At 39.3% G+C, this 18806-nt stretch overlaps 1 protein-coding gene across 1 annotated transcript in view; it reads right to left on the bottom strand.

The window, feature by feature from the left end:
* Positions 1-18806, bottom strand: part of col7a1 (collagen, type VII, alpha 1) — an 85391-nt gene that overhangs the window by 37065 nt on the left and 29520 nt on the right. Inside the window, exons 26-66 of the mRNA XM_083892008.1 lie at positions 18417-18560; positions 17978-18147; positions 17811-17852; positions 17698-17724; positions 17128-17172; positions 16918-17046; positions 16628-16699; positions 16516-16551; positions 16372-16425; positions 16205-16279; positions 15322-15435; positions 14126-14152; positions 13967-14020; positions 13789-13860; positions 13640-13699; positions 13206-13241; positions 13072-13116; positions 11411-11446; positions 11252-11296; positions 11126-11161; positions 10977-11012; positions 10839-10871; positions 10660-10731; positions 9545-9595; positions 9346-9381; positions 9140-9220; positions 7380-7424; positions 7210-7281; positions 7037-7081; positions 6905-6940; positions 5681-5722; positions 5436-5516; positions 5225-5260; positions 5094-5129; positions 4889-4969; positions 3889-3924; positions 3144-3215; positions 1091-1135; positions 783-818; positions 597-632; positions 48-152 (exon numbers count right to left, since the gene is read on the bottom strand). Coding sequence (XP_083748134.1) covers positions 48-152; positions 597-632; positions 783-818; positions 1091-1135; positions 3144-3215; positions 3889-3924; positions 4889-4969; positions 5094-5129; positions 5225-5260; positions 5436-5516; positions 5681-5722; positions 6905-6940; positions 7037-7081; positions 7210-7281; positions 7380-7424; positions 9140-9220; positions 9346-9381; positions 9545-9595; positions 10660-10731; positions 10839-10871; positions 10977-11012; positions 11126-11161; positions 11252-11296; positions 11411-11446; positions 13072-13116; positions 13206-13241; positions 13640-13699; positions 13789-13860; positions 13967-14020; positions 14126-14152; positions 15322-15435; positions 16205-16279; positions 16372-16425; positions 16516-16551; positions 16628-16699; positions 16918-17046; positions 17128-17172; positions 17698-17724; positions 17811-17852; positions 17978-18147; positions 18417-18560 — 2432 coding nt within the window. The remainder of the gene's footprint in view (positions 1-47; positions 153-596; positions 633-782; positions 819-1090; positions 1136-3143; positions 3216-3888; positions 3925-4888; positions 4970-5093; positions 5130-5224; positions 5261-5435; positions 5517-5680; positions 5723-6904; positions 6941-7036; positions 7082-7209; positions 7282-7379; positions 7425-9139; positions 9221-9345; positions 9382-9544; positions 9596-10659; positions 10732-10838; positions 10872-10976; positions 11013-11125; positions 11162-11251; positions 11297-11410; positions 11447-13071; positions 13117-13205; positions 13242-13639; positions 13700-13788; positions 13861-13966; positions 14021-14125; positions 14153-15321; positions 15436-16204; positions 16280-16371; positions 16426-16515; positions 16552-16627; positions 16700-16917; positions 17047-17127; positions 17173-17697; positions 17725-17810; positions 17853-17977; positions 18148-18416; positions 18561-18806) is intronic.

Raw genomic sequence — 18806 nt, 5'->3', positions numbered from 1 at the left:
ACAAACCATCCTCTTTCTTCAAGTCATTCCACATCTTACAACAGCACCTGTCCAGGAGGACCAATACTGCCAGGTAACCCCGGTGGCCCTGCAGGACCGGAGGGGCCTCCAGCTCCAGGAAGCCCACGGTCTCCTTTCTGCCCGTCGCGGCCCTGGGAAAACACGCAATTACACAACAAGAGGTTATTTCCGCCTGTGATATCGTCGAGGATGAACTATAAAGTCAAAGCAGGGTGGCCACGGCTGCCACCCCTCCACTGATGTTCTCGAGATAATTAATAGGACTTTGCACGTTGACATTTGGTGCTCCTCTGGATTTCTCTCAGAAGTGGCTCTCCCTCCTCCTCCCACCACCACCACCACCACCTTAAAGGCTAAGCTTGATCATTAGAGGCATGTGAATTTATACGGCTGCCTCTGAGAGGAACTATTGATTGTGCGGTGAGTGAGGGTGTGATGGCAATGTCAATGTCAAACGCAAGCTACAGTTGATAAACACACACTTTAAAGGGGAGGGGAGAGAAGAGGAGGATGAGGAGGAAGGAAATTTGATGAGTAATACAAGAGGGAGAAGAAGTGAAGCGACAAAAACTCACATCTCTTCCAGCTGCTCCTGCTTCTCCTTTGTCGCCCTGTATAATAAAAGAGAGAATTACACTCTCATATACAGTAAATAAGATATGTCCCTTCAGAATAAAAGCACCCCAGAGGAATCAATACTAATATTTGGGACTTATAAGCTCCCCCCTCGACTATAACTGGACTATATCACGGCCACAAACCTTTCTCCCGTCCTCTCCAGGCACTCCATCCTCACCCTGTACATTAAAAAAAAAACAAAAAAACAAAAGAAAACATCACAAGCTGCAGCAGAAACAAATGGCCCAGGCTGCTGCAGGACCACTCCGATAAATCAGTGCCACTTCTTTAAAGAGGTTCACTGAAGATGGGCCATTACGCCGCATGATGAAATACACGTCTGAGTGAGTGAACATCACTCACGGGGGGGACAGAATATGACATATTTACACTGTCGGTGGACAGAATCAGCACCAACAAAGTCAAAAATCACTAAAAAAGGAGGAGTTACCACTTTTCCAGGAGAGCCAGGTTTGCCGTCTTCACCTGATTTACCCTGAAAAGACACACACAAGTGTTTATGCACAGACTGTAGAGAAACGGAGAGTAGAAAACTGCTCTAAACGCCTCCGAATATTGCTGGATTAGACGGTTTAACGCACCGATTACCGTGTTTATTATGTCATCACAATGCAAATGCACTCTGCATAGTGATGTGTGTCAGCGAGGTTCACGGCCGGTGAGGCAGAGCGGCTCATTACAGAGTCACATTTACTGACAAACATATGAACATTATTCACTGTTCAACTGGGCTGTACACGGGCACCGGCTTATGTTTCATACACTACCGTTCAAAAGTTTGGCGTCACTTAGAAATGTCCTTATTTTTGAAAGAAAAGCTCTTTTTTTTTCACTGAATCTAACATTAAATGAATCAGAAATACACTCTATACATTGTTAATGTGGTAAACGACTATTCTAGCTGCAATCGTCTGGTTTTTAATGGAATATGTACATAGGTGTATAGAGTAGGGATATGAATCTTTTGGTGGCTCACGATTCGATTCAACATTGATACAATGCATAGTGTGTTAAGGCAAATGATGGCATCAAAACAATAGAGTTTGTATACGATAATGTGATCACACAAAGTCAAAGTTTAGACAAAAGTTAACATTTACTCATTCAAAACAAATAAAAATGTTCTTACTGTACAAAAAGCTTAAAAAAACAAAACAAAAATAAACTGTACACAAATAACACACACTGGTGTTTTGTGTGGTTTTTCAAAATAGAAAACTTTAAAACATTTTTTTGAAGTTTATGAATCGATTCAGAATCGTGGATTTTTACCCCCACCCCAAGTATAGAGGCCCATTTCCAGTGTTCTAATGGTACATTGTGTTTGCTAATGGCGTTAGAAGACTATTGGATGATTAGAAAACCCTTGAAAACCCTTGTGCAATGATGTTAGCACAGCTGAAAACAGTTTTGCTGGTTCTTTGACCAAAGCAAAGTCATTATTTCTAATCTTGTCAATGTCTTGACTATATTTTCTATTCATTGTGCAACTCTTTTGATGAATAAAAGTCTGACTTTTAATGGATAACACAACAAAAATTGTACAGGTGAGCCCAAACTTTTGAACGCTAGTGTATTTCTTGGCCAGAAAGGACCATGATTGATAAAGAAGTAACTGTGTATAACTGTGGGTTTTATGGTTTGAGACTGTGACACGGAAGTAAAGTTAGAAGTTAACAAGATCAATAACATTTGAAGGAAACGATGTTGAAACACGTGCATATTGAATCGTAGCGATGTCAGCAGGTGACACATGAAAGGTACTTTTGGTGAAAATTAGGTTGTAGCTTGTCATCTACATCACTATAATAATAATATATACTATATAATAATAATAATAATTCAAAATATGTGTTTCAACAATGTTCCATTGAATGTTATTGATCGCAGAAGTTCCAATCGGTCTATAACTTCTACTTAACTGGGGTAATAACAATGATGATGTGTCCTTGCAATTGGAGAATTATTTATTATTTATATTCATTCCCAACCTAAAATAAAACGATCTCCGTCCATCTGGCAGCTTCAGCCCTATTGCGCCCCTTGCGTACATATACTTGCTTATAGCTGATATCGGCCACAAAATAACTTATTTTGCTCCGTAAATGTCCCCTCCAAGAACAGCAGTAACAAGCACCTGTCGGGCTCAATTGCGCCCCCTTTCAGTGTGGCAAGGTACAGCACTGTGTGGCTCACCCAGACTTTGGAAAGTCCACGTGCATTATAAACATCGTATTTACAGCATACAGAGAGTTTGACTCGCCCACTGCCACACCTCGCGTTTCTCCCCTGGATTTGAACTGGAATTCAGAGATTTTAAGTATAAAAATTATCAAATTTAATATTGTTTTTTTTTTTTACTTTTCATGATGAGCCTCACCTGCCTCCCCTGATGTGTGTGTGTTAGTGTTTGCTTCTAAGGAGGTGTGTATACTGAATGTTCCGTAGGCGTCATTGTCATAGTGTAAATTGCTTCTACTCACAAGTGTCCCTGGAGTTCCTGGGGGCCCGACTGGCCCTCGAGGGCCAAGTTCACCTCGAAGTCCTGCTAAACCCTGGTACAAAGACAAAAAAAAACCACACCAGATTGAATGGTTTAATCCCAGTGTAGATCTGTCCAAGAACCTGAAAGGTGTACTTTCCAATATATTTTTGGGACTCAGTGAATTGCAATGTGAAAACTTTAATTGAACTGTTATTTATGCAGCCGTAGACACACATATGAATAACTCCATTACTCAGGTCAATTATTGTGATGAGAACTGGCCTGGAGAAAAAAAAACTCTTATGCAATCTGCAAGTCTGAATTATCAACAACATCTCCACAGCGCCCTCTGCAGCACGTAGAGTTACAGTGCACATCGTGCAGTTGCAAATGAAATGAAGGGCAGACGAGAGTTTACTGCAAATAAGTCTGAGTGAGAACAAGGCGGCAGCCTCCTCCTGGGTTTGATCATGTTTTGACTCAGAGAGGACACGCAGGGGAAGAGCTACGCATGAAGACGTCTGCTGTCAATGTGTTTGTGTGTTTGTGTGTGTTTGTGTGGGTGTGTGTGTGTGTGTGTGTGTGTGTGTGTGTGTGTGTGTGTGTGTGTGTGTGTGTGTGTGTGTGTGTGTGTGAGAGAGAGACTGAAAGAGCTAAGGCTGAGGAAGTTATAAAAAAAAAAAAAGACCCACAATAGATTAAAAAAAAAAAATAATAACCACACAGGAAAAGGGAAGACTCACATCTCTCCCAGGATCTCCCTGTTTCCCAGAATCACCCTGTAACACAAAGAAAAAGCAAAAACAATATAATCAGCTACACAAACACACACATATTTACACACAAACACATTCATAAACATAATGCATTCTAATCCAATCATTTACCTAATTGTCACCCTAAAACAAGGCTTAAACCTGCCAAAAAAAAGGCCTTCACAGTTGTGAGGCCCTCACAAAAGATACACACACAACATAACACAACACACATATAAAGTGTTACCCTCGACTTTAACCGTACACAGTTGGCGCCAAACTCTAAACTTAACCGATCCACAATTCAACTCTTAGTCTTGAACTGAACCAGTTCCACAGAAATAAAAAGGTTCTGTCTCGTGAGGACCAGGTTTTAGTCTTTATCCTAAGGTCCTAGTCAACATCCTAGTGAGTCATAGGTAGAAATTCTACAAATTTTGTTTAAAATTTTGTGATAAAAGCATGAATGTTGGTAAGAGTTTAAAGTCAAAGATTGATAGATTGCAATTGTTTTAGCTAACTTTAAGCTAACTTTTAGCTGATAGATAGATAGATAGATAGATAGATAGATAGATAGATAGATAGATAGATAGATAGATAGATAGATAGATAGATAGATAGATAGATAGATAGATAGATAGATAGATAGATAGATAGATAGATAGATAGATAGATAGATAGATAGATAGATAGATAGATAGATTCTAGCTTGGTAGCCTACAAGCTAACTAGCCGGCTAGCTAACTAGCCAGATAGATAGATAGATAGATAGATAGATAGATAGATAGATAGATAGATAGATAGATAGATAGATAGATAGATAGATAGATAGATAGATAGATAGATAGATAGATAGATAGATAGATTGATTCTAGCTTGGTAGCTTACAAGCTAACTAGCCGGCTAACTAGCAAGATCGATAGATAGATAAGTACACATAGTTAGGTGTAGTTAATGGTTTGAGGAAAAAGACAACAAAGGGAAATACCCTCTGTCCAGCTGGTCCAAGAGGACCTGGTTTACCATCCAGACCTGGACGTCCATCCAGCCCAGACGCTCCCCTTTCTCCCTGATCACACAGATATTTAGAGTTAGGAGACGTTATTTTAAAGTTAGAGTACAAAACTGAACAGAAGAGCTTTAAAATCTCTCGTCAATAAGTTTTCTTTTAGTCAGACTCATTGCTTTCAGACCTTCTCTCCAGGAGTTCCCCTCTCTCCTGTGTCACCCTGGAAATATCAAAAGGTGAAAATGATTAAATGAGAAGGAAGAAATCATTCATAAATCCACTGTAGTGAGAAGTGACAGAAAAAAAAGGACTTACTCTTGTGCCTGGAGGCCCTCGTTGTCCCTCAGGACCCTTTATAGACAGCAGGGAAAGGACAAGAAGTCACAAAGGATCCTCAGTCATGCATGATGATGATAAATCAGCTGGGGAGAAGGGGGTCAGCGTGTGCACACAGATGCTGATACAGTGGCCTATCACACGTTCACAGAAGCATTCAGACATAATTTCATGAATGCTGTAAACTCACTCGTAGGCCCGCGGCTCCAGGAATCCCCGATTCTCCTTTCTGACCTATGCTGCCAAGTCCTCCCGGGCTGCCTGCGTCACCCTTGGAATCACAACGACGTCAGAGGTTTGAGGTGTGCCACTTCTTTTCTTTTTTTCACCCAATTCATTCAGTTCATGAAGAGAGAGCCTTTTTTTTTCTGCATGCAAACACTGTGATAAGACATTATATTAGACATGCGTGGATATACAAACACATCTACATACTTTGTCTCCCCGCTCTCCTTTCAGCTGCCCCTGGATGTCAGCCTGTGCAAAGAAACACACATTAAACCTCACACGTAATCACAACTCAGTTGTAGTTGATGAACAACAATGCTGAGAATACTGCATTTGATTTTGTTTAAAGGTGCCAAATGTGGCCAAACGATCAAATTCAAAATACCGAGGTCTTTTAGGTTTTGTTTTTTGACGTAACTGGCAACCCGTGGTTGCTCAGCAGCTGAGACTCTACTGACTGCAATGATTGGTAGACGGCGGTAGGTGGCGCCACATGCCAAAACATAAACATGATTTGCAGTCTGCAAATGATTTTTTTTTTTAATGCAAATATTTTAGTCTGTACTGTTGTTGTTGGTGAGTTCAGTTTGTTATATGAACATTATTCCTGAGTCTCTGTGACATATTAGGAGGATTTTATGACCAGTTGCTTTAGATTTATTACATAATGCACATTTAACCCTTTAACACAAACACCTTGAAACGTCCGTCTGGACCTTATTTGGACTTACTTTAACCATAAAAGGGCCAGAAAATGTCCTTTCACCAAGTGATTTCGGCCATTTTCCAGAATAACTTTCAATATCTGGCAATAATTTACTATTTACTGCATGTTAAAATGGTGAATTAACAATTTAAAATGTTTTATTGAGAAAAGAAACACTCCAGTTGTACATGAACACCAGATTGTGTGTGTCATATTAGAAATTTGAATAGTATAAATCATAATCAAGGGTTAAAATATCAGTTAAACTTAAACTAAAAAGTAAGTTCGTAACAAAACGCTGTTGTTGAAGAAATTTGACAAACATAAACAAACTGTCCATTTTCAACTGAAATGAATAGAAACTGAAATTCATAGTATAATGATGGAAGTGTTTGAGATTTGATTTGAGATTTATTCTGCACTGCTGTGTTTATGTCCCAAGACTACTGTCACAGCATTTGCTGCATCAATTTGTTTTTCAAATTATTCTGCGTATTCACCCCTCACAATAAGGGAATCAGTCACTTAACAGCAGTCCCTAATCGGTCTTTATGCAGATGACATTCTATTTTTATCAACAAAACTCTTGATGACTTAAAACCATCTGGATCAGGGTTTCTTCTTCATATATTGCATAATTCTCACATCACTCACTCAAAGTTTAAGGACTACCACCACGTTCGCACACGTTAGCCTGTGTAATTTCATCTCAACGACACACTCACCACTTTTCCTGGTGGTCCAGGAAGCCCTTGAAGGCCCTTGAAGGAGAGACAAAGTTTGTGAATCCACGAAACAGCAGAGACACGAACGACAAAGTACAACAAAGCAACAAGTAAAGTGACACAAAACCAGACCTGGCTGCCTTTATCGCCCTTCAGTCCTGCAGGTCCAGGGCTGCCCTGTGATCGAACATCAGATCAATAAAACACCTGACCTTGTGCAACGTTTCTCCTCTCAAGGCCTCAGTGGAATATCTGAGGAGCTTTATTGATAAAGTGTCTGCACCATGAATCATACAATGTCTCACATTAAGTCCGTGCTCTCCTGGGTCTCCGAAGTCTCCTTTCTCTCCTGGACGTCCGGGCTGACCATTCAGTCCCTGAGTTAAATGATAATGTCTGTTAACTGAACTTTCCATGGATGTTATTGGGTAGAATTCAAGTTTTTAGAAAACCCAAAAAGAAGCATGTCCTTTACCCTGAGTCCTCTTTCTCCTGGCTTCCCTGGAAGTCCAGACTCCCCCTGATTGAAGAAAACAACATTTGAGGAAGTAGACGGTGGCATTTAAACGCTAATAATTATACATAAACAACACACTTCAGTTAAACGTATTCAAATATATTCCATCACGTAAAGGAAATGGAAGTGAATTATGTGGAAAAAAGCAGAAACGGAGATAAGCGAGAAAGATCAAACTCACCGGAGTGCCTTCATCGCCCTTCTCTCCTCTCCCTCCCTGTAAATATATAAAAATATGAATAATTCATTGAGTGAAACATCAGTGGCATTACATTTCAGGATAAACAACAGCGGAGTATAGTGTAGAGAGGCACAGAGCGGCAACACAGAATTGTAGAAAAGAGGAGATTTACATGTTACACGTGTGATGTTACCTTAAAAATGACGTCTATGTACAGAGACGCATGAAAGAGGGAAGAGAAACAGACTAAAGAGGCTGCAAGATCTTTGCAACATGATTACAGTAACAGCAACATGAGATTACAGACATTTACTGAACAATAAGACTTCTTCATGTCTTAAGTTTTAACAAAAAAAAACTGAGAAAAACAGCAAATCCTTATATAACATTTTTTTTTGTTTGTTTGTTTTTTGTTTGTCAAACCTGGAAATAATGAGCATTTTTGTCCACAAACCAAAATGATTAACTTTTAAAGATGTCTTTGTTATATGGAGCAAGGAAAAGAAGAAAATATTCACATTTAAAGGCGCCATATGTAAGAATCTGGCCAGTTACGACATTCAAATTCAAAATACCGAGGTCTTTTAGGTTTCGTTTTCTGACGTAACTGGCAACCCGTGGTTGCTCGGCAGCTGAGACGCTACTGACTGCAATGATTGGTTGAAGGCGGTAGGTGGCGCCACATGCCAAAACATGATTTCAAAACATAAACATGATTTGCAGTCTGCAAAATATTTTTTTTAATGCAAATATTTTGTCTGTACTGTTGTTGTTAGTGAGACTCATTATTCCTGAGTCTCTGTGACATTTTAGGAGGATTTTATGGCCAGTTGCTTTAGATGTATTACATAATGCACCTTTACAAAGCTAAAACAATCAGAAATCTAGTTTTAATCATGAAAAAAGCTTAAAACTTTATTAATGAATTATAATAATCGATAAATGTTGTTTCAGCTCCAATGCACCCATAGTAAATTTGCTGTGATAATAAAACACAACTCCTTATATGGACATCCTGGGGCTGTGTGTTTATAGGTCACTTATTCAGACTTTTTTTGTCATCTAGAGTCAAATTATGATTCATTTTATATCGCATTTTTAGTCCTGATATAAAGCAGCAATAATTGAGCAGAAGTCACAAAATTAGACTGTTTTTCTTTTCTTTTTGTTCATAAAAACGAGTCGAGTCAACTATGAACTGTGACGCATTTCACAAATTTCGCAAATGAAATCCGATTTTTTAACATTTCGAGTACCTATTGCTCAGTTGTGTTTATATAGTTGATGAAAATGAACATTTATTTTCATCAGATTGCCTAGATTGTGCTGAAAATAGGATATAATAATGGGGAAAAAGCAGCCACAATGCTGTGTGTTCTACGGGTTAATAAACACCAACAAATAAAGTGAATAAAGAGTGATATTGACTTGGTCATACAGCTGTATTATCACAGTATTAAACATGATTACAAAGTTCTTAAAAAGGTATAGAAACAGCTACAGAGGTGTGTGTAGTACAACCATACTCATCTCTGACCTCTTTCCCAGCAGGACCAGGCTTTCCTGGGATTCCTGGACGCCCGTTCTCTCCTCTCTCTGCTGGTTCACCAGCGTCTCCCTAAACAACATTTTCAACACCGGTTTAAATCATCATCAAAAAAAAGTCGAAGAAGAAGAAGAAGAAAAGAGCAAGAAAACGAGCAGAGGAGCTGAGGGAAAACTCAGCAGGCCTCTCACTCTCACCTTGGCACCTGGTCTTCCACTGATACCAGCGAGTCCCTGAGGGGGAAAAACACACATGTTTTATGTATTTTCTGTTTTTGAGTGAGTTTTGTTTTTTTTTCTCCTCCACCTAATTCTGATGCAACTTTCAGAAATAGAAACCGAGCTACTGTGAATGTTACGATGATGCCGTTTGTAGATGTTTCTGCTTTGAACTCACTCTCTCTCCTGATTCTCCTTTGGGTCCAACAGCACCTAACACTGGTGAGCCCTTTGAGGAAAAACAGGAAGAAAAACGGTCATTTAGACTCATTTAGACAAACAGTCCTATATACTGTATAACTCTACATTCTAAGGTCCATCAAGATTGAAATATTGTCACCAAATCTTGATTTATTTGTTACTTGCAATACCTTCAGATTGCCTTAACCCTTTAACACCAAGCGTATCGCAGACGACACGTTTGCATTATCGTGATTACGCAACGGTTTATGAAAGCTAAGAAGTTGCCGGTCAAAGAAAATGTGTGGTAATTACGGTAATTTTCGCTCGCGCTGTCGCAGGAAACCAGAGAGGAAAGAGTTGGAAAAACACCTGTACTGTACAAATACAGTGTTATTGTAACTTTATTGACAATTCTGCAATTTAACAGGGTTTTCTTTTATAAATACAATGTTTTATTATAACTTTATTCATAAATCTGCAATTTAACAGGGTTTTCTTGCATAAATACAGTGTTTTATTATAACTTTATTCATAAATCTGCAATTTAACAGGGTTCTCTTGCATAAATACAGTGTTTTATTATAACTTTATTCATAATTCTGCAATTTAAGACGGTTGGAAAAAATCGCCTGTACACAGTATTTTGACCTGTTTTTGGACATTGAGACAAAAAAAGAGTCAAACAAAATGTTATTTTAAATGTGTTTATACTTTTACATTTAACACGCAAAATCTGGTGTCCATGTACAACTGCAGTGTTTTTCGTCATTTTAAATTGTTAATACGCTATTTTAACATGGCAGTAAATTGTAAATAAGCCAGATGTTTAAAGGACATTTTATGGCTCTTTTATGGTTAAAATAAGCAAAAAACAAAGTCCAGACAGACATTTTGAGGCTTAGATTTTAAAGGGTTAAAGGTAAAAATATTGTGTTTATTCAAGATTTAGTTTAAATTTCAAAAGGAATCCCTCTATAAATGACCTATGAAGCAACGTTTTCTGTAATTATTCAAGTACACTTTACAGTTATATAAAGCTGATCCATTAGTTTCTCTATCTACAATCATCAAATCACTGTTTTTAGGTATTATCATGTTATTGTTGCTCACTTTCTCTCCTCTCTGTCCTGGCTCTCCTTTGTCTCCTCGCTGCCCGTCAATACCAGGTACACCACGCTCGCCCTGTGGAATAAAATAAAATAAAATAAAATAAAGAAAACCAATCAGTGTGAAGAATTACAGCGTCAGAATGTATCGTCTAAAAATATAAAAGGTGTATAACACGTTACCTGCTCGCCTCTCTTTCCTGGAATGCCTGGAGACTGCATGATTTGAGTCATATAACACAAAATATCACGCATTAAACTTCAAAATCAAAGTATTGTTGCGCATTATGATGTTTTTTTTGTGTGTATCAGAGGACTCACGCTTCCTCCAGGCTCTCCCCGAGCTCCGTCGCGTCCCTGAGAACAGACATGTTCATCTTTGCTTCAGATTCATCATATCAGATTATAGACTGCTGTGCTGATGACGTTCATATTGTGAAGTCTTTAACACCTCGTTGAATCAGTCTCACCTTTTCTCCCGCTGGTCCACTGGGTCCTGGCAAACCCTGACGACAGAAAATAAAAGAACTCTTTTCATTTGACGCTCACTGACGTCATGAGCCGATACTATTATTGATGACAAGTCTGTGACTCACTCTCAGCCCCAGTGATCCGGAGAGGCCTGGCTTTCCTGCGTCACCCTGAGAAGACACTCGGTTGTTTCAATCGTGGTTACAGAATAGAGTAAATGTGTGAGAGGAACTAATCTACAGTAAATAAAGATAAACGTGAACATAAAACAGTGCTGTACTTACCTTCCCTCCGATTTCTCCTGCCGGTCCTCTCTCTCCCTGCAAAGATATGCGTTTAGAAAGATTATTTTCGGACCAAAACTCACCAATAACTATTGAATAAAAGACATTAAAGGTGTCATATGTAAGAATGTGGCCAAAAACGGTTACTACATTCAAATTCAAAATACAGAGGTCTTTTAGGTTTCATTTTCTAACGTAACTGGCAACCCGTGGTTGCTCGGCAGCTGAGACTAGTGACTGCAATGATTGCGGTAGGTGGCGCCACATGCCAAAACATGATTTCAAAGCATGAACATGATTTGCGGTCTGCAAAATATTGTTTTTAATGCAAATACTTTGGCTGTACTGTTGTTGTTGGTGAGTTCAGTTTGTCATATGAACATTATTCCTATGTCTCTGTGACATATTAGGAGGATTTTATGGCCAGTTGCTTTAGATTTATTACATAATTCACCTTTAATAATGTGAATATATATCTTCCTGGTGCACAGAGGAAGCCTTTATCTACCGACAACTTCCATAGATTTCCATTCACTGTGCAAAACTAGAGTTTTTCTGGCGGCGTTAGAAGAAGGAACTTATCTGCGCCATAAAGTCAGTCTTTATGCAGATGACGTTCTCGTTTATCAACAACAAAAACCCCTGTCCTCTTGATGACTTAAAACCACCTTCAAATGAGACGAGATGAACTTATCTAGAGTAAATAAAGACGTGAACATAAAACACTGCTCTACTTACTTTCCTGTTCAGGTTCAAACAAGTTGAAGCACTTTTTTTTTTTTTTACCGTACCGCTGAAAATCCTCTTCACATACCCGATTGTGACCGATTAATTAATGCGTTGTCACAAAAATGATAAATGACAGTCAGCTGTGGAGCGGACAGGTCTGTAAAAACCCTATTCAATCATAATGAGCGTTTCGAAATTAATTAATTGGATCGTGGCGCATCAATCAAACTGACATTTGCCTCACTTGCCAACGCCAGAGCTTATGCTAGCTTTGCTAAATCCAACGAGACAGTTGCAGCAACATTACGGCAGAAAAGGAGCCAACGACAGGTGTTTGTTGTCGCAAAGGAAAGACGATTTTCGGGGGCGGGGGGGGGGGTTTGCTGCTGCCAAGAAAAAGGCTGATGCAGAGCAGATCCAAGAGCAGAGTGAACATCGTTTGCTGCGTTTGAACGATGGCGACAACTGGAGTAGTAGGTTAATTTTATGTCTTTGTGATCTTTTTTGAGTATTTGTTGTTTTTCATCATCAACAAGTGTCCAAAAAAGTACGGTAAGCGTCACCAAAAGTTACCGATGCCGCCTGTTCCTGTGCTGTGGAGACGGAGCTTCGGAGGCAAAGGGGCTTGGACTTTTGATTTCAAAACTGTTTTTCCAGGATTTTCCAACCTTGACATTTTCCATTTTGGGGGAAATTCAATTTACTTCTTCACCTCTGGTGAAGCGAAAAACTCCAGCAGGTGCTGTGTGTGTGTGTGTGTGTGTGTGTGTGTGTGTGTGTGTGTGTGTGTGTGTGTGTGTGTGTGTGTGTGCGTGTGTGCGCGTGTGTGCGCGTGTGTGCGTGTGTGTGTGTGTGTGTGTGTGTGTGTGTGTGTGTGATTATGGACCAGGCATCAAACTGTGCAGAATGCACTGTGATAATATGTGGCTCACCCTGTCTCCCTGTGATCCAGGCTCTCCAGGCTGTCCTCGGTCACCCTGTCAGAACACACACGGAGGGACACGGAGGTCACGCCTCCATCTTTACCACAGCTACAGAGGTTATTTCCTTCTCACCTTTGTCTTACCTTGCTGCCAATCTCTCCTGGAGGACCACGAGGACCCTGAAAGACATTTAGGGACGTGATTAAAATCTACTTAAAAGTTGTTGTGTAGCTCTGTTTCATCTTAGTTTGTTACTTAAAATACTTAATTGTGACGGGCACAAGCATTATTCTTTTAGTTCTATACAGTATTTACCAGTTTCCTCTTGTGTCATTGGTATATTATTGCATATTGGACATGATTTTGCGTGCAGCTGCAGTGAACAAAAACTGCTGGGCAGTATTAAGAGAATCATAAAAGAACAGAAAGAATAACTCATTATTACCGACCCGACTCTATGACCTATACTTCAAATAGCCGCCGCACTCAATGTTTTATTTATTTACAATTTGACGATCATTTGACTACGAATGTGCAGCTAAAACGTGATTTTTTTGTGTGTGTGTGTGTCACCCACCCTGTCTCCAGGCTCTCCTTGCCTGCCTGCAGCACCTGGCAGCCCTTCACCACCGTCACCCTAAAAAACAAAAACATTTTCTGTAAAGAAAAACACTGACACGACATCATGTTCAACCACTAATGCACCAAACCAAGCTGCAGCTCTACCTTGTCTCCTTTGCTGCCCTGTGGTCCTGTCGGCCCTCGAGGGCCCAGAGTCCCCGGAGATCCTGGAATACCCTGATACGGTACACAACAAACAGACAATTAGCAAAATACAAAATAATAATAATAATCCCGCTGAGATTACATGTCAGCACATCTGCAGTGATCGACGGGCGCTTACCGGGGAGCCCTTCTCGCCCTTCACTGCCACACCGCTGCCTACTCCTGGAGGTCCCTGCCAGCAGAGAGAGAGAAGAGATAAGAGAGCTCAGAGTCATTGTGCACGGGATAATTTCACAGCAGTGAGAGGACAAGAAAAGTGCTGTGGTGTGTGACTTACCCTCTCTCCTGAGCTGCCCTTGTCTCCCTGCAGAGGAAGAGACACAGACGGGAAACGAGGGAGTGGACGTCAAACAGTGTTGGCACAAACAAAAAAACAAAAAAAGACACTGCAGGAGATTAAAGTGCTTCATGACGAGTAAATACACAAACAAGCCACCTCTTACTGTTTATAATCCACAGAATAACAATTATTTTCCTTCATTAGAAATGAGAAACTGAGGCTGGGAATGACAATTAAAGTCAATTAAATATATATACACTAGCGTTCAAAAGTTTGGGGTCAACTATACAATTTTTGTGTTTTCCATTAAAAGTCACACTTTTATTCATCAAAAGAGTCGCAAAATGAATAGAAAATATAGTCAAGACATTGACAAGATTAGAAAAAATGATATTTATTCAAAATAAAACTGTTTTCAGCTGTGCTAACATCATTGCACAAGGGTTTTCTAATCATCCAATAGCCTTCTAACGTCATTAGCAAACACAAAGTACCATTAGAACACTGGAAATCTATACACCTCTATACACCATTAAAAACCAGACGTTTGCAGCTAGAATAGTCGTTTACCACATTAACAATGTATAGAGTGTATTTATGATTCATTTAATGTTAGATTCATTGAAAAAAAAAATGCATTTCTAAGTGACCCCAAACTTTTGAACGGGAGTGTATAGTGTACATTGATTCCTTTGAGTTTGAAGCTAATAATAAACAAAATATCAAATACCAAAACTTGTGTTTTTTAATCAAGAAACAATTAAATACTAAATAATTATGTGCATTAAAATATCAGATTTGCACGAAGATACAGTAAAACGTTTGGGCCTCCACTGAAAAAAAAAAAAAGAAAAGTATTAAAGTGGCTCAATGCTACCACCATGTGTGTGCGTCTGAAAATAACACTTTCATCCTGGAGCAGAGGCTGCAAAAAAAGCTCTTGTGGGGAAGATTTGTAAATCTTAAATAAGGATTATCAATTTATCATACATCAGGTTTTCCCTCACACCCTTGTCGAGGGTTAAAGACTCAAAGTCCCATCTGTTATGACGATTGTTTCATATGAATAGACTCCAACATCAATGTCTCCTCAAATATTTATTACGGTCAATGCATATCTCTATCAATAATAAAGATGAAGTAACAGAACCTTAATAATACTTCAGTGAATGGAAGAGAAAGAGGAGGCAAACCTTGATGGAGAGTCCTGGCGTTCCTGGAATCCCAGGACGACCGTCCTGAGCCGATAATCCCGGCACTCCGGGTTCCCCTTTGCCCCCGCTGCCGCCCGGTCGACCCGGAGTGCCCTTAAATACAAAACATATAAATATTGATTACTGTGTAGAAATAAAGGCTGGTTATTCTTTACACACACACAGCATATACAAGCAATGTCAATATCACGTTAACAGATTGTGGAGCAGTGATTTTAAGATTTCATGAAAAATGAAGTAATAATAATAATTTCTGTAGAATTGCAGCTCAACGTGCTTCACAATGAAAGGAAAATCTAATTAAAAAAAAAAAAGCAAATACAACAATAAAACACAACACAATAAAATAGGAAAAGTCCAAAAAACCCAGAGTTTAACTTTGAAATAAAACAAAATGTGCAAATAAAACAGTAAAAAATACAACACAAGGTGGAATAAAATAGGAAAAGTCTAAAGTAAAAAAGTAAAAAAAACAGTTTTAACTTTGAAATAAAACAAACGACGCAAATAAAAGAGTAAAATACAACACAGTGTGGAATAAAATAGGAAAAGGCTCGAGTGAAGAGGTTAAAACCCTGTTTTAACTTTAAAAAATGAGCTTGTTGAAGGCTAGAGTAAAAATATAAGTTTGAAGTCTTACTTTAAAAATATCTAGTGAGCTGGCTTCCCTGATATCTAAGATTAGTGTGTTTTAAGTTTATTTAGACATGTAAATGTGTATTTTTTTGTTGTTGTTTGTGAAATAAATGATAGCATTCGTAAGTTTAAGGAGTAGCAGGTATTTGTGCTTTAGGTTTATTGTGACGGTTGGAAAAGCACGTTTAGATTTGTGCGGTGTGATTGTGATATTGTTGCTTCTCACCGGTATTCCTGAGAGGCCTGGTTCTCCCTTCCTCCCTGGAAGACCTCCTCCATCTATAGCTGAGCCTGGTTCACCCTGAAACACAAGTCAAGCACTATGAATATCACCTCAGTCTGTGGTCTCGCAAACAAATGGTTAAAAACACAATTAAAATCAATCGAGCTCACCCTTTCACCTCTGTCGCCCTTTGACCCTTGTGGCCCCGTCGTACCTGGTTCACCCTAAAATAAAAAGAATAGAAATAGAAAGAAACTAAGGAGGGGAAAGGGTTTTAACATTCAAAATAAACAGCTTCTTAACACGCTACTCACGGAGACTCCTCTGATACCAGGCAGGCCCTGTGAACCCTGTGTGGCAAAAACAACAACATTATGTTATGCTATGCTAATATGACATCAGAAGTTCTGGAGGTCGTCAACTCACTGGAACCCCTGCGTTTCCGGGGGCACCGGGTCGTCCCGGCAACCCTGGGTTTCCATCAATACCAGGAAACCCCTGAAGAGAAGAAAAAAACTGGAGTTAGTTATCTAGCAAAATCACTATGATACTGTGATGTTAGCTTAAGTGTTAGCTTAAATGTTAGCTTAGTGTTTGAAGTTGTTATCGTGTTATTGTTGATATATTTCTAAAGTGTACTTTGTTGGAAATGCATGTTTATTATTTATTATCATTATCTTTATCTGTCTTTGCTGCATTAGCTTAGCTGTACTCACTCGTTCCCCCTTTTCTCCTTTCACCCGTCCTGAGGGGTCAAACGGGGTAGATTGGCCTGGTGGTCCTGGTGGTCCTGGACGTCCCTCAGGGCCTCTGGGGCCGTCCCTCCCAGGCAAACCATCAAGACCCTGTAGCAGACACACAACAACAATCACTATTAATATTATTTTAGCATCATGTGAATGCTTTGTTGTAATGCTATAACTTACAGGTCCTCCGCTGCGTCCGTCTGTGCCATCTCTGCCTCTCTCGCCCTGTAAGGTTTGAACACATTAGTTTCAATAATGAAATATTTAATATATTTTTTAGGTTGTGTGATATTTCAGCTTCTTAAATGTGAATATTTTCTAGTTTTCCGTGATTTGTCATCTTCTTAAATGTGAATATTTTCTAATTTCTGTGATTTTTCAGCTTCTTAAATGTGAATATTTTCTAGTTTCTGTGATTTTTCAGCTTCTAAAGTGTGAATATTTTCTAGTTTCTGTGATTTTCCGATTCTTAAATGTGAATATTTTCTAGTTTCTGTGATTTTTTAGCTTCTTAAATGTGAATATTTCCTGGTTCCTGACATTTTATAGCTTTTTAAATGTGCATATTTTCTGGTTCCTGTGATTTTCAGCTTCTTAAACGTGAATATTTTCTTGTTTCCGTGATTTTTAAGCTTCTTAAATGTGAATATTTTCTAGTTTCTTTGATTTTCAGCTTCTTGAATGTGAATATTTTCTAGTTTCTGTGATTTATTTTAGCTTCTTAAATGTGAATATTTTTCAGTACTGTACCTTCTCTCCACTCTCTCCTCTCTCACCCTAAAACAAAGTAAACAGATAAAACTTGTTTAGAAATCACAGAGAGTGAATCACATATTCCAGAGTAGAATCAGAGAATAACTCACGCGTGGGCATTGGACCGTACACTGCTGTGGACCTGGAGAACCCTAAAAAAAATTTGAAAAAGAAGAATTAGGCTGAGATTTATATTTGTTTTAAGTGATGAACACAACCTTGAATCTAATTTGAAAAATGATTATATTATAAAGAAAACTATGTCACATTTCCTCACCACTGGAATTCTGGCAATGCCACAGAGGAAATCTGCCAGATCACTGTGGATGGCGTCCAGCTGCGATGCGTCACGTGCATACAGGATGTTCTGGGTGCTGCTGTCCGTCACAGTGTGACGTAGCTCCTCGGTGTCTGCCTGGTCAACGGCCACTGCTAACACCGTGACACCTAGAATAAAGAATGTTCTTCAGTGTCGGAAAATGTAGAAATCTTCTGCTTCAAAAGGCACAAGATGACACAAGATGGCAGCCTCCATATAGCAAGGCCCTAGCTTCAAGCAGCCTTTTCTCAGGCTACAACAACCAACACTTACAAACATACTTATGTGGAGTATATTCAAGTTCTGCCAATAAACACTACACAACAGACCTGTAACTTAAATCGATGAGGGGAAAGATAATAACATCCCAACTGCATGCTAGTTAGCTCCAGCTCACCTGTAGCTCTCAGATTTCTGGCCGCGAGGGTGAGGTTGTCGGCGGACTTTTTGTCAGCAATGATGACGACGGCGCCGGGGACCGTCGACCTGCGTCCGGCTGAGGCGGTCAGAAGGTACTGTCTGGCGAAGTTCACCGCCTCACCTGCACAGAATCACAGACAAAAAGCAGAATTGCTAACTTACGTTTACATTTAAGCAGTTAGAATAACGCTTTTATCCAAAGCGACTTACAAGAAGAGTAATTATGCTACAAAGAAGTCTTAGGAATCCAGTAGATAGGAACAGGGGAATTGACAGAGGGTGAGAGTGCAAACGATAGCTAGCTAGCTAAGCTAGATGGATAGAGGGGTTGAGGAGTAGCATAAGCCTTTATTATGCTGCGTTCCAG

This window comes from Microchirus variegatus (assembly GCF_963457635.1).
Source record: "Microchirus variegatus genome assembly, chromosome: 7".
NCBI classification, from domain to species: domain Eukaryota; kingdom Metazoa; phylum Chordata; class Actinopteri; order Pleuronectiformes; family Soleidae; genus Microchirus; species Microchirus variegatus.
The sequence above is the reverse complement of the archived record's forward strand: the minus strand, read 5'-3'. Positions and strand labels throughout refer to the sequence as shown.